The following is a 14,117-nucleotide window of genomic DNA, read 5'->3' as shown; positions in this document are numbered from 1 at the left end:
AAAGTGAGGGGAAATCCCAGGGTAGAAGGCCCAAGAGAGTCCCCACATACTCCCCCCTAGGGAAGGAGCACTCCCCCACCCCCACCCCCACACACCCAAAACACGCGGACGTGCCCTCAGAGGCCAGTGTCAGGCTGAGAAGGCCAGAGAGGTGGTCAAAGTAAACTGCGTCTCGATCAGCTCCGGGGTGAACAGACCACCAGAAGAGCCCCAGGAGGTTATTTGGCACCCCCTCCCACCTCACCCCTTCACTCTGCACTGTGGCTTTGATTATTCCTTTATTTGTTCATTCCAGGAGCAGTTTTTGAGTACCTACTATATTCCAGGTGCTGAAGATCTAGAGATGAGTAAGACGTCCTTCCTAGTCTTAGGTAGCCCAGCGCGGGAGACAGTTGCAAGCCAGCGTGACAAAGGCTATGATAGGGACCTGATAAGATGCCCTGGGGACCCAGAGAAGGGAGCTCCTGACAGACTGGGGAGTTCAGCAAGGCTGCATAGAGAAGGGACGGTGAACTAATCTAAAGGGATGAGTTGGGTGGGAGAGTGGGCCCCCCTTTACCTAATGCAGGAATGATAATGTGCCAGACAGAGCAGCGGTTCCCAAACTTGAGTGTGTGTCAGGACCACCCGGAGGGCTTGTTGGAATGCAGATTCCCGGCACACACACATATCCCGCCACCCCCAGAGTTTCTTATTCCGTAGGGCTGGAGTGGAGCCCAAGAGTTTGCATTTCTAGCAAGTTCTCAGGTGATGTTGAGGCCATGGCTCTCAAATGCAGTGTGCTGCTTCCAAGCTTTGTGAATAATGCCTTAGCCTATCTGTAACATGGAGATGATCAGAGTACCAACTTCAGAAGGTTATGAATGTTAACGGATATGTTACACATAAGACAGTTAACATTCTGGTACACAGGAAGCACTGGGGAAATGGTGCTTTTATTTTATCACTGTTATTATGTAGTGGAGAGTCATGGAAGGGTTTTTAGCAGGGAAGTGGCTAGATGTGTATTAAAAAGAAATTGCCCCGAGGGGTGCCTGGGTGGCTCAGTCAGTTAAGCATCTGACTCTTGGTTCCAGCTCAGGTCTTGATCTCAGGGTTGTGAGTTCAAGCCCCATGCTGGGATCTACTCTAGGGATGAAACCTACTTAAAAAACACAAACAAGCATTAGCTCTTATCCAGGTGGAGCTAAGAACTGAACAATGGCAAGACTTGAGTCCTTGTTCCCTGTGAGGAAGCAGCTGAAACGGTTCTAGCAAGAAACGAGGAGACCTGACCAAAGGCTAATAAGGTTCTGGAGTTGAAGAGGGAATAGACTTAAAAGCTATCAAGAGGTAGAATCCAGGGAATAGGACCCAGCCTAGAGAAATCTGCACTTTTCAGGAAGCTTTAAAAAAAAAAAAAATCATACTGGGGCACCTGGCTGGTTCAGTCAGTAGGGCATGGGACTCTTTTTTTTTTTTAATTTTTTTTTTATATAATGTTAGTCACCATACAGTACATCCCTGGTTTTTGATGTAAAGTTCGATGATTCATTAGTTGCGTATAACACCCAGTGCACCATGCAATATGTGCCCTCCTTACTACCCATCACCAGCCTATCCCATTCCGCCACCCCCCTCCCCTCCGAGTAGAGCATGTGACTCTTGATCTCGGGGTCATGAGTTCTAGCCCCATGTTGGGGGTAGAGTTTACTCAAAAAAATCATACAAAAAATACGAATTTCATATATTTATAGTTTCTCTTGATGATAAATATGATACATGATTTTTATAACAATCCCAATATTATGTGTAATGGAAAAAAGTAAAAATCCTTTCCAGTTCCACCTCCAGAGATGACTTCTGTTGACAACTCGCCTTATATGCCTCCAGATTTTTTTTTCCTGGAAACTCATATGTATTTTTAATAGGAATTATTCTCCAAAAACTGTTTTCACTTTACCTTTTTTTCCACTTAGCACTGTGACCCAGAGCTCTTTGCTTGTCAGTAATTGGAAGATTTACTCTACTCTTTTTAATAGCTGCACAGAATCTCACTGTAGGGAAGTCCCAGGAATCACTTGCCAGTTCCCTGTCAATGGACAGTTTGGACCTGGGAGGCCCTAGAATCAGGTTTCGGTTTCTGCTATGAGGGAAAGGATTTGAGAGCAGTTATCTCAAGGGTGGACACTTGTTGGGGCTTTGACCAAGTGTACTGAGCCCTTCTGAGCCTCTGACCTGCCTGCATCACAGGTGCCTGTGAGGCTCCAACTTGGTCATGATTGTTGGGTGAGTGCTAGTAAGTAGCTTCTGGTCTTGCTTTGTGATGGCACATAGGTAGGAGTGTGCCAGGTGAGTGAGGATTTCATGCCCATCTTGCCCTGCCTCTGGTCCTTGCAGGGACTGCAGCCCCCTGAGCCAGGCAGGTGGGCGGTAGGGACTCATTGGCTCTCTTCTCATAGGTGCAGCCCATTCAGCCCACGCCAGCCGTGCCCCAGCCTGCGGTGGTCATCGCCAGCCCAGCCCCAGCGGCCAAGCCGTCTGCCTCTGCTCCCATTCCAATCACCTGCTCTGAGACCCCTACTGTCAGCCAGTTGGTATCCAGTAAGTGGCTCCTGGAGAAGGTTGTAGAGAAGAGGACAGGAGGCATTAATTCAAATACCTCAGCGCCTTTAGATGCTGTTGTCCTTAATAAACTTTCTAGAGTCCAAAGGGGAAGGGCAAAGGCCTGACACCTGGGATTGGTTTTCTTATTCTCATTCCTGCTGAGCTGGATTCTAGGCATAATGATAGTGGAGGCTGCTTCCTTGAGAAACCAACCCATTGGCTGTCTCTCCTTTGGTCTCTCACCCAGTATTTGAGGAATGTGGATGGCTATGGTGTGTTTGGAGCTAGGAGTAGGGAGAATGGGGGAGGGTCGGCCATTAGAGCGAAAAGAACTTGAAAATAGACCCCTACTTCCAGACAGGTTAGTCCAGGCTCCTTTCCCACAAGTCTTTGTGTTTAGGGAATAGGGGTGAGGAGGGTAATAAGGGTGGGTACATGGGCCTTTTGTCAAATGTCCTCATCCCTCACTACTTTACCAGGCCAGGCCAATAAGCTAGATAAGCAATGATATCCTCTGTCTTACACACTCACCTCTGGTCCCTTCCTCTGGCCTAGAGCCACATACCCCAAGTCTGGATGAGGATGGAATCAACTTGGAGGAGATCCGGGAGTTTGCCAAGAACTTTAAGATCCGACGGCTGTCCCTGGGCCTCACGCAGACTCAGGTGGGTCAGGCTCTGACTGCCACGGAAGGCCCAGCCTATAGCCAGTCAGCTATCTGCCGGTGAGTAAGGCCTGCTCGGGCCCCTCATGTTGCCGGGCACTCATCGGGACCTAGGCGCATGGCTCCTTTCCATGTTCTCCTGTGCTCCTGCCTCCTTCCACATCAGGAAGGCTGTTTTAAGGGTCGACATGAACACCTAGAGTAGCCAAAGACTGATCCCATCCATCTGAGGGCCCTCTGAAGTTTATCCTCCAATTCTGAGCATTTCTGTGGTCGTTTGGTGGGGAAAACCCAAGACCCTAATCCATTCAGGAACCCTACGGGGAAAGAAGTACAGCCTATGAGGCTGGTCACAAAAGCGGGACCTTCCGTACTGACTGGGCTCTCCACCGCGCCCCCGCTCCCCCGGCCCCTGTCATGCTCCATCTCCCACTCCTCCAAGCATGACTACAAAGGGATGGCGCTGGGTTTTCTGTGTGCAGTGTTCAAACTGGTGCTGGTGCCAGCATCAAAGGAGGGCAGAGGGTTTCAAACAAGAAGGAGCGCGTGGCTCAGGGATGGCCCAAAGGTGCCTGCGCGCTCCCCGGGTTAGCCGAGCGTGACTGCTAGAGCGGGTGCCCGGTCGCATCTGGGCTTGGCCAGAAAGAGTTGCTGACTTAGTGACACTGCTGTGAGGCTGAATTGGAGAGGTGGCACTCGTGACATCCATGTGCCATCTCTGAAGGCCTCTCTAGACAACTCCTCAGAGGACCTCACTCATTGGGGTGTGAATGTTCTGGAAGAGTTATTCATACAGCAGTTGCGCTGTTAACCTTGCACTACTGAACTGAGGCCATGGGAGTGGTCTCCCAGGTATGACCTGGGATACAGGACAGTCTGAGGAGTCTGGGCTTGGCTGGGCCAGGGTGGTCTTGGTGGGGGCGGTGAGGGGTACATTTAGTCCAGTGTCACCACTCCTGAGAGGAGTGGCCCCTTGTGGAGAGTACTCACAGCCCAGTGCAGGGAATAAGACATTCTCCCTGTCCCTTCCCTGGCCGGCCTCGGGTCACCCACAGGTTCGAGAAGCTGGACATCACGCCCAAGAGTGCCCAGAAGCTGAAGCCAGTGCTGGAAAAGTGGCTGAATGAAGCCGAACTCCGGAACCAGGAAGGGCAGCAGAACCTGATGGAGTTTGTGGGAGGTGAGCCCTCCAAGAAACGCAAACGCCGCACCTCCTTCACCCCCCAGGCCATAGAGGCTCTGAATGCCTACTTCGAGAAGAACCCACTGCCCACAGGCCAGGAGATCACCGAGATTGCTAAGGAGCTCAACTATGACCGGGAGGTCGTGCGGGTCTGGTTCTGCAATCGGCGCCAGACCCTCAAGAACACCAGCAAGCTGAATGTCTTTCAGATCCCCTAGGGCTCGGCCCCCAGCCCTGCGTTCCAGCACTTTGTACTTTTCCCTCGGCACCGGCTGCAGCCACTGCCGGGACGGCACCTGTGTTCTGCCGCGTGCAGCTGTGCTTGTCCTGGGTCGTGAGACTCCACTGTGTGCATGTGTGTCCACTGCCTCCCTCCTCTCCTCCACGTCTCTCACAGCATGGGGAGGGCGGAGGGGCCCACCGGAGAGCCCCAGGCTCGGGCCGGTCACGCCGAGGGACCCCTCCCTTAAGTGGTGTCACTTAAAGAAGCACTTTGCTAATGTGGTTTTCGAAGGGTGAATTCTGGTTGGGAACCAGACACGCCCCGTCCTTGGGGCAGGGCCGCAGCAGCCCCCAAAGGACCCCTGGCCATTAGCTCTTGTTTTTGATGGCATTCTCTCTCCGCCCTCTCTTCCCCTTTGCTCCTGTGTGTAAGTGCGACAGGTATAGCAGCTTGCCCGTGAACCCGCAGCCTCCCCTCCCACCCTTTGCCTGCAGGCACACTGTCCCCCCCAAAGGACCCAAGAGGCACAGGTCTGAAAAGTGTGATGAACTGCTCAGAAGGTCAGGCTCAGTGTCTGCCTTGCCTTCAAGGTCAGAAGGTTCCCACAGCCCTGGGGCTAGAACACGTGATCTCCTTTCCCACTTCTTCCTGATTCCTTTTGGGGGGAATTGCACTAAAGCAGAATCTTTTCACTTTAATCCATGTTGGAAGGAAGCAGCTTTGAATTCTAGCTGTCCTGGAGTTGACCTGGGCCGACAGCAGGGTGGGAACTTGGTAAATAAGCCCATCCTCCCAGACTTTCATCTGATCCCTGCCCTAACCCTATCTCCCCCACTAACAGGGAGGGTTAAAGAATGGGCAGCCTGGAAAATCCCATTGCCCAAGCTCGCAGTAGCCTGGAGAAAAATGAGGGAAGGAACGCTGACTCTCTCTCTGGTCCTCCTACTCACCCCCCACCCAGTACCGGGCCTTCTCAGAGGGGGCAAATGAAGCACTAAACCAGAGCAAGGCCCTAGGGAAAAGGCCAACATCCAGAAAGAACGGATGGCAGCCCAGGAAGGTCTCTTGCAGAAGGTGACTTAACTCTAATTTTCTTTGAGACTAGAGCCTTGGATACTGGAGGAGAAATCTTATTTTGTCCAAAGTCGGAGACCACGTGTTTGTGCAAACAGTCCCTGTCTCCCCCCATCCCCCCCGTGCTCCTCTGAATCAAGAAGACCCCCAAGGCAGGATGGGTGTCACCTGTAGAGAGGCTAGCTATGGCACGTTGAGGGCTGGCATCTCGTCCGAGCTGCTAAGTGAGTTTGCAGCCTCACGGTGGCTGGACAGCCCCCGGAACTTAGTATTATTTCTCTGGGAGGTCAGGAGAGCGCTAAGAGGAGGGCTTAGGTGAACCCAGACTTGCTGTGTAGACCGTCCCCTAAAGGGGCACAAGTCACAGAGCCAGGTCCGTAGCAGCTGCCCTCCACCGCACCTCACACGATACAGCCTGATGAAGTGGCTGTGAGGCGAGGGCACATCCCCACCCCCACTGTCACTGGTGGCAGAGCTGTCACCTAGTCTGGCGTCCTCTGGCTTGCTGTTGTTTCCTGCCTACACCTGGTCCCTGGCAGGCCCTCCCTTGCCGCAGTGGCCACCCTCTTGGTAGCCCTGCCAGTGAGAGGACAAGTGTGTGTCAAATTGCCACACACACACACACACACACACACACACACACATATCCCTACCTGCCCCACTGCGTTCAGACCAACTAAACCTTCACGAGTGTGGTGAGAATGAGGAAGCAGGCGGGCACCTTGCCTGCCCCAGGCTCCCAGGAGACAGAGTGTCTCCCCGGGGTGGGGGGGGAGGCTTCACACTCAAGGTTAAGGTTATCCACCCTGTCTGCATGGGGTGAGGAGCTCACTGGGGAGAGACATGGTAAACATTTTCAGTAAGAAGACAAAGTACTGGGGTTGGTAAAGGATTCAGTGACTTACCCTTCAGTAAATTAGAGAGAAGCAGCTTTTCACCCTCGAACACTTGCGTTCAGATATGCGTTCTTTTTTGGGAGAGACAAGTGGGTCACAGCTGGAGCCCTGGGAGTAGCCTATAATCCAGGGTGTGTCCATAGCAGGGGAGATGCAGGGGGATACCATCTGTCCTGGTCTGGGAAAAGAAAAGAGATAATGAAGTTCTGGTCTAAATTAGGCCTGGCCATGCTTTCTCAGCTCCTCCCTTTTCTAAATCTGTCTTCTGAGGCTGGACGAGAATGAAACCATTTTGTCCTCTCCAAGAAGGATGGGTAGGTCTTTCCGAGGGGCAGAATTTTTGCAGGCTGAATTCCGCAGGCAGGGGCGTGCAGAGTATCCCTGATAGGGCCCAAGGCAGAGCTCACAGGCTTGCTGTCTCTGCTCCTGCTCCCCCACCGTAGGCCCCTTGCGGAGCAGCTATCTGTACCCGAGGTGGGTTTTCTGCTTTGTTTCTGGTAGCACCAGGCTCCGAAGGGAGTCTATATAACTTTTGTTTTGAAAGCACCTTTCTGGACTCTGGACGGAAGCCAGAGCTTAAGCAGGAGAAGGGGCAGAAGTGATTTAACTGTCTGCGTGTGGTATTGTTTGTTTTTGTTTTAAATGAAAGAAAGACCAAAACTTTCTATGGCCCGGTGAATCAGCTGGGGTCTTCGGCCCTGCGCTATCCATGGCATTCTGTCCAGTGGGGGCCCAGGAAAGAATTTGGCCACGCAGATTGAGAAACACACTTGAATTTGGAATGAGAGAGACACTGACGTTTTTTGTGTCCTTGGACCCACTCACCTTCCTATGCCTAGATTCCCTTCCTGTCTCATAGGCCAGGCCCTGACACTGAGGTTCTGACTGTCCCCCCAACAAGGGGCAAAGCCTGCTGAGGGCTGGAGTGCGGGGTGGGGAGGGAAGAATGGGGAAGAAGCACTTGATGTAGTTGTGTGGAATAAACAGTATTTTTCTTTTGTATGGATCTGCTTGTTTATCCTTCGCCTCTCAAGGTGGGGCTGATAGGGAGGAGCCAGAGAAGTACTGGGGAGCTGCCTCTATCAGAGCTCGCAGCCTGGAAAACCCCATTGCAAGAGGGCGAGGGTCAGTGCCGTGGCCTCTCGCTTCAGAAAGCCCTGCCGTGACCCTCCAGCCGTGACCCTCCCCACGGAATGCAGAGTCAAGAGGATGTGCCCTTTCTCCTTCCAGGACCTCAGAATTCCCTGCAAAGCCCACTTCCGACCTCTCTTCTCTGGGTCTTGACAGACTGTGCTGTGGGTGTGCACTCTCTTACGCCCCAGAGGTGACCAAAGGGCGACTATTTGTCAGAGAGCTGAATGGATGGAGCTTGGATATGCAAGCTGGAGTGTTTATAAATAGCCACAAAGCCCTTTGCCGTGTGAGGTGGGTCTGCCAGGGGAAAGAGAACGCAGGCTGTAGGCTGGGGACCAAGGCTGCGGAACATTCTAACACAGAACTTCAAAGAGTGCTAGAAGTCTAAATTCAAACCTGGCCTTCCAGGTTATTATGAATACGAGACGAGATCATTCCTTAGACTTGACACAAATTTAGCTGTGTGGTAAGTGGATCTTAATTTGTGCTCTTCCATAGGCCTACAAATGTTAGGGGCAGACCTGGCACTTGGGCTTCGAGCAGGGAGAGCATGACTGCAATACAGGCCTCACTCTTTACTTGTCTATCTCCTAGGAGTTGGGTTCATGCCATGCATGTCTGCAGCCCTCCCTCCTCCCCCTTCCACCTAGCTGGTATTGGAGAGGTCTGGGCTCCATCATCTAAACTGGTGAGAGGAGGGTATCACCTTTGATTTCACCCAATCAACATCCCTGAACCAGGCCCCGTGCTGGATTCTAGATCATGCCCTATCACCCCACGTCTGCTCAAGGGACAATAGGTGTCCAACATTCTGATGCAAGGCCTAGGGATCAGAGGAGCTTTACAGCACTCTGAACTAATGGGGCAGATAGAAGCCAGCGCTTACCTCTGCATAGATCTCACGACCCTGATATTAGCTGTCCACACTAGGCTGGGACTCCTCAGTACCCAGGTCAGGGGCACACAGTAGGTGCTTAATGACTGAATGCATTTGCTGTCCTCTCCTTCAAGGAAATAATGAGAGCTGAGTCCCTGACTTCACACTACTGGGAGAAAGCAGGTACAGGGATTCTGCTTAGCTATGCAGAGTTTAGTCTGTGATATGTGGGAGTGAATGGAATCTGGGCAGCGACTGGCCCTGACCCAAGAAAGGCAGCTCCCAGCTGCTCCCACCAGAAGAGTTTGTGGAAGCTGATATCTCTGGCTTAAACCAGTTGACTGTGGTTCCTGGCATTGGGCCCCCCGACAGCCTGAAAGGAATGGGGGTGTGTGTGTGGAAGACTGCAGTTTCTATTCCCAGGCCTGAGAAGTTCTTTTGGGTTCCCAGACCCAATACCGATGTGTGTGTGGAAACGTTCCCATACCAATAAGCAATTCTTGGACACCAACAAGGTATTCACTAATTCAACTCAATTCTGACACTATCTACCTGAAGATAGCATCAGATTCCACAGGTAAAAGGCTCAGTCCCACAAGACCACCCTCCACTTGGGACACCATCACACACCCAGGTTGTTAACTGTGCTTCTGACTGACCAGCTACAAAGTGGAGGTTCCAATGGTTCCCTTCCAACAGGATGCCAATTCTGAGTATAGGTTGTTGTTTTTTTTCCCCAAGATTTTATTTATTTATTTGACAGAGAGAGACAGTGAGAGAGGGAACACAAGCAGGGGGGAGAGGGAGAGGGAGAAGCAGGCTTCCCACTGAGCAGGGAGCCCAATGCGGGGCTTGATCCCAGGACCCTGGGATCATGACCTGAGCCGAAGGCAGATGCTTAACGACTGAGCCACCCAGGCGCCCCTGAGTATAGGCTGTTACCCACACTTCTGATCAACGGGCTCTAAATGAGAGGTTCCCATGAATGCTTCTTTGGGTTCAATTAATTTACTAGAATGGCTCACAGAACTCAGGAAAACCCATTTACTTGCTAGATTACTGCTTTATTACAAAGGTTATTAAAGGATACAAATCAACAGACCTATGGAGAGATTCATACGGCAAGGTCCAGAACAAAGGAGCTTCTGTGTTCATGGAGCTTGGGGCCCTGGCGCAGTGGCACATGGAATGGTTCAGTTTCCCAATCTGGAATCTCTAAACACCCTCCTTTGGGATTTTTACGGAGGCTTCACTACATAGGCATAGTTGATCAATTCATTGGCCATTTGTGATTGATTCAAACTCTAGCCCCTCTCCCTTTCCCAGAAATCAGGGACTGGGACTGAAAGTTCAAACCCACTATTCATGGTTGGTTTCCCTGGCAACCAGCCCCCATCCTTAAGTGCTTTCCAAAAGCCATCTTCATTAACAAACCCATCCGTGGTGGAAAGGAGCTTGTTATGAATAACAAGACACACATTTCACCTTCATGGCTCTGAAGCATTTTCAGGAACTGAGGACAGAGATCAAATATCACAGAAGATGTTCCCATAGCTGTATTGTTCAGGAAATTCCAACAGTTTTGGAAGCTGTGAGCCCATAACTGTGGGTGAAGACCAAATATATGTGAGAACATATTTTGGTCATCTGGATGTATATATATTTCTTACAAATCACAATATTGCAGATGTCTACTGTGCTGAGGACTGCTGTGAGGCGGGAACGGATCTTCTTTGGACTGGAGAAGATGTGGGCTTGTTTCTAGATTACAGATAAGAGACGAAGGGAACCCAAAGTTGCTTGGAGCTGCATGGCTGTGAAAGGTTTTGATTTTCTTTTCTCTCAACTACAGAGTCCTTCAAAGAAGCCAGACTGTGGCTCACAGTCTTGTCTGGGTGGGATGTAGGAAGATGTGAAGAGTTGAAATTAGGTGGTCAGTCCCTCAACAAGGCCTGCCTGGATAATGGTTTCTTCCTTTATCTAGAAGAAAATGTCCACTAACTGGGGAACCCAACAACAGTGACTGATTTCAGTAAATCAGTGGCAAGCCTAGGGGATAGATGGGTGCTGACCCAGAAGCTTGAGCCCTCAAGCCTCTGAGAGAATTGGTTTCTTTTGAAAAGTAGGCAGGACAAGTGCTAAAGTCCCCTTTTTGTCATTCATAATAGCTAACCCTTACTCATCACTGACTATGTGCTAGGTACTCTTCAAAGCACTTAACATGCATTATGTCAGTTAATTCTCACCATAATTCTGTAAAGGAGTACTATTATACCCATTTTATAGATAAGGACTTGAGGCACAGAGAAGATGAGGAATCTACTTAGGGTTGCTTTGTTTGTGAGCTGCAAAACCAGGTCTTGAACCCAGGTAGGTTGTCTCTAAAGCCTGTTGCTTAACCTTACCCCATGCAGGATGGCACTTGGGAATTGCCCTTCTGTCCTGATCTTATTGGGAGGATTTCCACATGTTTTTACCACCCAGGGTTAGCTCTGCTGTGTTCCGTAGAGGAGGAAGAATTTTTCTTTACCCTTTTAGGTTCTTTTGGTGGGTCTATTAATTACATTGGCAAAGAACACACAAACAGGAGAAAAACAAATCTAATTACATATGTACAACAGCCCCATAAGAATATGAGCCCCACAGGTGGTCAGGCAATTGAGGCTTATACCCATCCTGAGCTATGGCAAAGTGGGTAGGGGTCTGAGACTTCAAAGGGGAAGAAGATAATTTACAGGAAGATGGGAAGAGCAAAGGTTTGGTAAGCAAACGTTTGCCATGGCATGCAGAGACAATGGAGCCAGAAAGGAATCTGAACAAACAGGCCCTACTGAGCTTTCCACAGCTACCATACTTAGCTCATCTTCTTTGTAGTTATCTCTGATCATAGTTTTCTTTTTTCTTTTTTTTTTTTTTTAAAGATTTTATTTATTTATTCGACAGAAATAGAGACAGCCAGCAAGAGAGGGAACACAAGCAGGGGGAGTGGGAGAGGAAGAAGCAGGCTCATAGTGGAGGAGCCTGACGTGGGGCTCGATCCCGTAACGCTGGGATCACACCCTGAGCCGAAGGCAGACGCTTAACCGCTGTGCCACCCAGGCGCCCCTGATCATAGTTTTCTTCCTGGACTAGGTCCTCTATCTAAATCATTTTAGGCAGTGAAAGGGAAGATAAAAGCTCTTCCTTAGCTTTTCAGGCCTTGATTGACTTCAGCTCAAAGTAATCCTCAAGCCAAAAATGCATATTTAGGGGAGGCTCATTCTGAACCCCTTCGGTTCCATCTAAACCGTGTCTTGTTTCAGGACGTAAATCTAGGGAAATAAACCACTTACAGATAAGCCTGAATTCCACCCAATGGTCCAGAATACTGAATTTGGAGCTCTGTGCCGTGGGTGCTCTAATTAATTAGTCATATTTATTCTAGCTAATAAGAACCATGATTTTTGTTGTGGGATAAATTTTACCCATACAAAATTTGGTTTATTGATAGGTGGTGCTGGATTTCCGGGGGGAATACCTGGTAATTATTTTTTGGAAGCAGAGCTCCCAGGGCTATCCCTGAAATCCCTATTTCCAGACCTGGCACTCCAGTATCACTTTTAGTTACATTGGGAAAGAGAGAGGAAGGGAAAAGCTCACTCCCCCCAGTCGTAGCATTCTAGGGGTAAACAGTCTGTAAAATCATTTCCCCACAGGGGGATCTGGGCTCACAGACATAAATCTCAAGACTGATCTGCATTCCTGTTGGGAGGGGCCGAGGCTTAGGAATTACTTCTCATCTTATCTCAGTTTATTTTAGAATTAATAAATGACAAGGACTTTTGTGGCCTTTATTTTGGTTCAGATTTTAAACTTAAGCTCAAACATTTCTGAGAAAGACGAGACTGTTTTTTTCTAAATGTTTTCCAGAGGACAGGGCTCCATAAGATTCCCGGATATGGTAATTATCTCCTCCAAACATCTAATATGAATATCTCTTGTTTTATTTTAAATCCATTCACTTTGAGCTGTTTTTTTTTTTGCATATTAAAAAATGCTTCATCCAAGATATCTTCATGTGTGCATTTTTTGATAATTTAATATTCTTACCTCCACAAGCTTCAAAATTCACCTCTGAAAAGAAGAAGAGGTAGGAAGCAGATCTTTTTTAGATGTCCAGACTATGAGATCAGTCAGGCTTCACCACTCACAAGCTGGGTGATCCTGAACAAGGCCATTAATTTTTCTAGGCCGTTTCCTTATCTATGAAATGAATCTAATCATGGTACCTTTCTTACGGGAGTGGTCTGAGAATTAAATGAGATTCTATACATAGAGCACCTCGTCAGGGCTTGGCACCGAGGAGGGGCTCAGTAAATATGAGCCTCTCATTATTACATCAGGGATTTAAAATTACTTGCTGAGATTATGCAGGTGGTGATGGTGCTGTTACTCAAGGAGGCATGGTTCCACCTAACAGGCATGTAAAAATACTCTAGATATAATATTTCTTTACAAAGGACTTTGATTATGGCATCTCTCTTTTGGTTTCTGAGCCCAGGACCAGTTGCTTTACTCATAAGCACGTGTTTTGAGATAAAACTGGCTCAAGAGAAGAAGAAATGGCTGGAAGAGATATTGAACATCCCAGGAACGAACCAAGACTTGGATGCCAGGGCTTATGAAGGTAAGCCTAGAGCCCTCAAAGAGAGAATCTTGTGGCTGAAACTGGGGGCATGCTGTTAACTTCACGTCAACCTCTTTCCTTTCTTAATTCAATAAGAATTTTTTTTAAGTCCTATTGAATGCAGAAACTATACTAGGAGATACGTAGAACACAAGCCTGAAAACGATTTATTTTCTCTTATTTAGGAAATCACAGTTTAGCGAAAAAGGCAGATATATATGACTCAAGACAAATTGTAAAAAGTCCAATAATGGAATACAACAATGAACCACTACTTTAACATATAGACAATATTTTATAGAAAAATTTCAGGTTTTGGAATCAGCTCTGAAGTTGGCATAGCAATTTAGCCGTGGCAAATTTCAGCCCGTAGGCTTCTTTCCCTACTGGTAAAATGAGGGTCATCATATTTAACTTTAGAACTATAATTCTAATTACAAAATTGCCTTGAGGATTACTAATGATGTCATAAAGTTCCTTGTATATAGTTGATGCTCAATTAAAAAACAAGGAAGGTGGAGCAGGGATGGTTATCTCTACTTTTCAAATGAGGAATCGAAATCTTAACGAGATGAAACCATTATTTGAGAACCACCAAAGTAGTAAATGCCAGCCCAAATCCTAATCTTCAGACCACGACCTTTTAAAAACTCCAACTTTCACCTATCTCCTGCTTTCCTGTTCAAATGCATTAGGGAGAATGCGGAAGATCAGCATAAGCAGAGTCTTGACCTTCGGAGAGGTGAGTTTAAGGAGAGAGGATTCCGGGAGCAAAGGAGCCCTACAGGGTACGCGGTGGGGGGGGGGGGGGGGG

General features: G+C 48.8%; 1 protein-coding gene across 1 annotated transcript in view; it reads left to right on the top strand.

Moving 5' to 3' along the window:
* POU6F1 (POU class 6 homeobox 1) overlaps positions 1-7,626 on the top strand; it is a 29,876-nt gene extending 22,250 nt beyond the window's left edge. Inside the window, exons 9-11 of the mRNA XM_040642459.1 lie at positions 2,442-2,583; positions 3,142-3,310; positions 4,306-7,626. Coding sequence (XP_040498393.1) covers positions 2,442-2,583; positions 3,142-3,310; positions 4,306-4,651 — 657 coding nt within the window. The 3' untranslated portion in view covers positions 4,652-7,626. The remainder of the gene's footprint in view (positions 1-2,441; positions 2,584-3,141; positions 3,311-4,305) is intronic.
* The last annotated feature ends 6,491 nt before the right edge of the window (positions 7,627-14,117 follow it).

The sequence above is a fragment of the Ursus maritimus genome, unplaced genomic scaffold (genome assembly GCF_017311325.1).
Source record: "Ursus maritimus isolate PB19 unplaced genomic scaffold, ASM1731132v1 scaffold_26, whole genome shotgun sequence".
Classification (NCBI taxonomy): domain Eukaryota; kingdom Metazoa; phylum Chordata; class Mammalia; order Carnivora; family Ursidae; genus Ursus; species Ursus maritimus.
The sequence above is the reverse complement of the archived record's forward strand: the minus strand, read 5'-3'. Positions and strand labels throughout refer to the sequence as shown.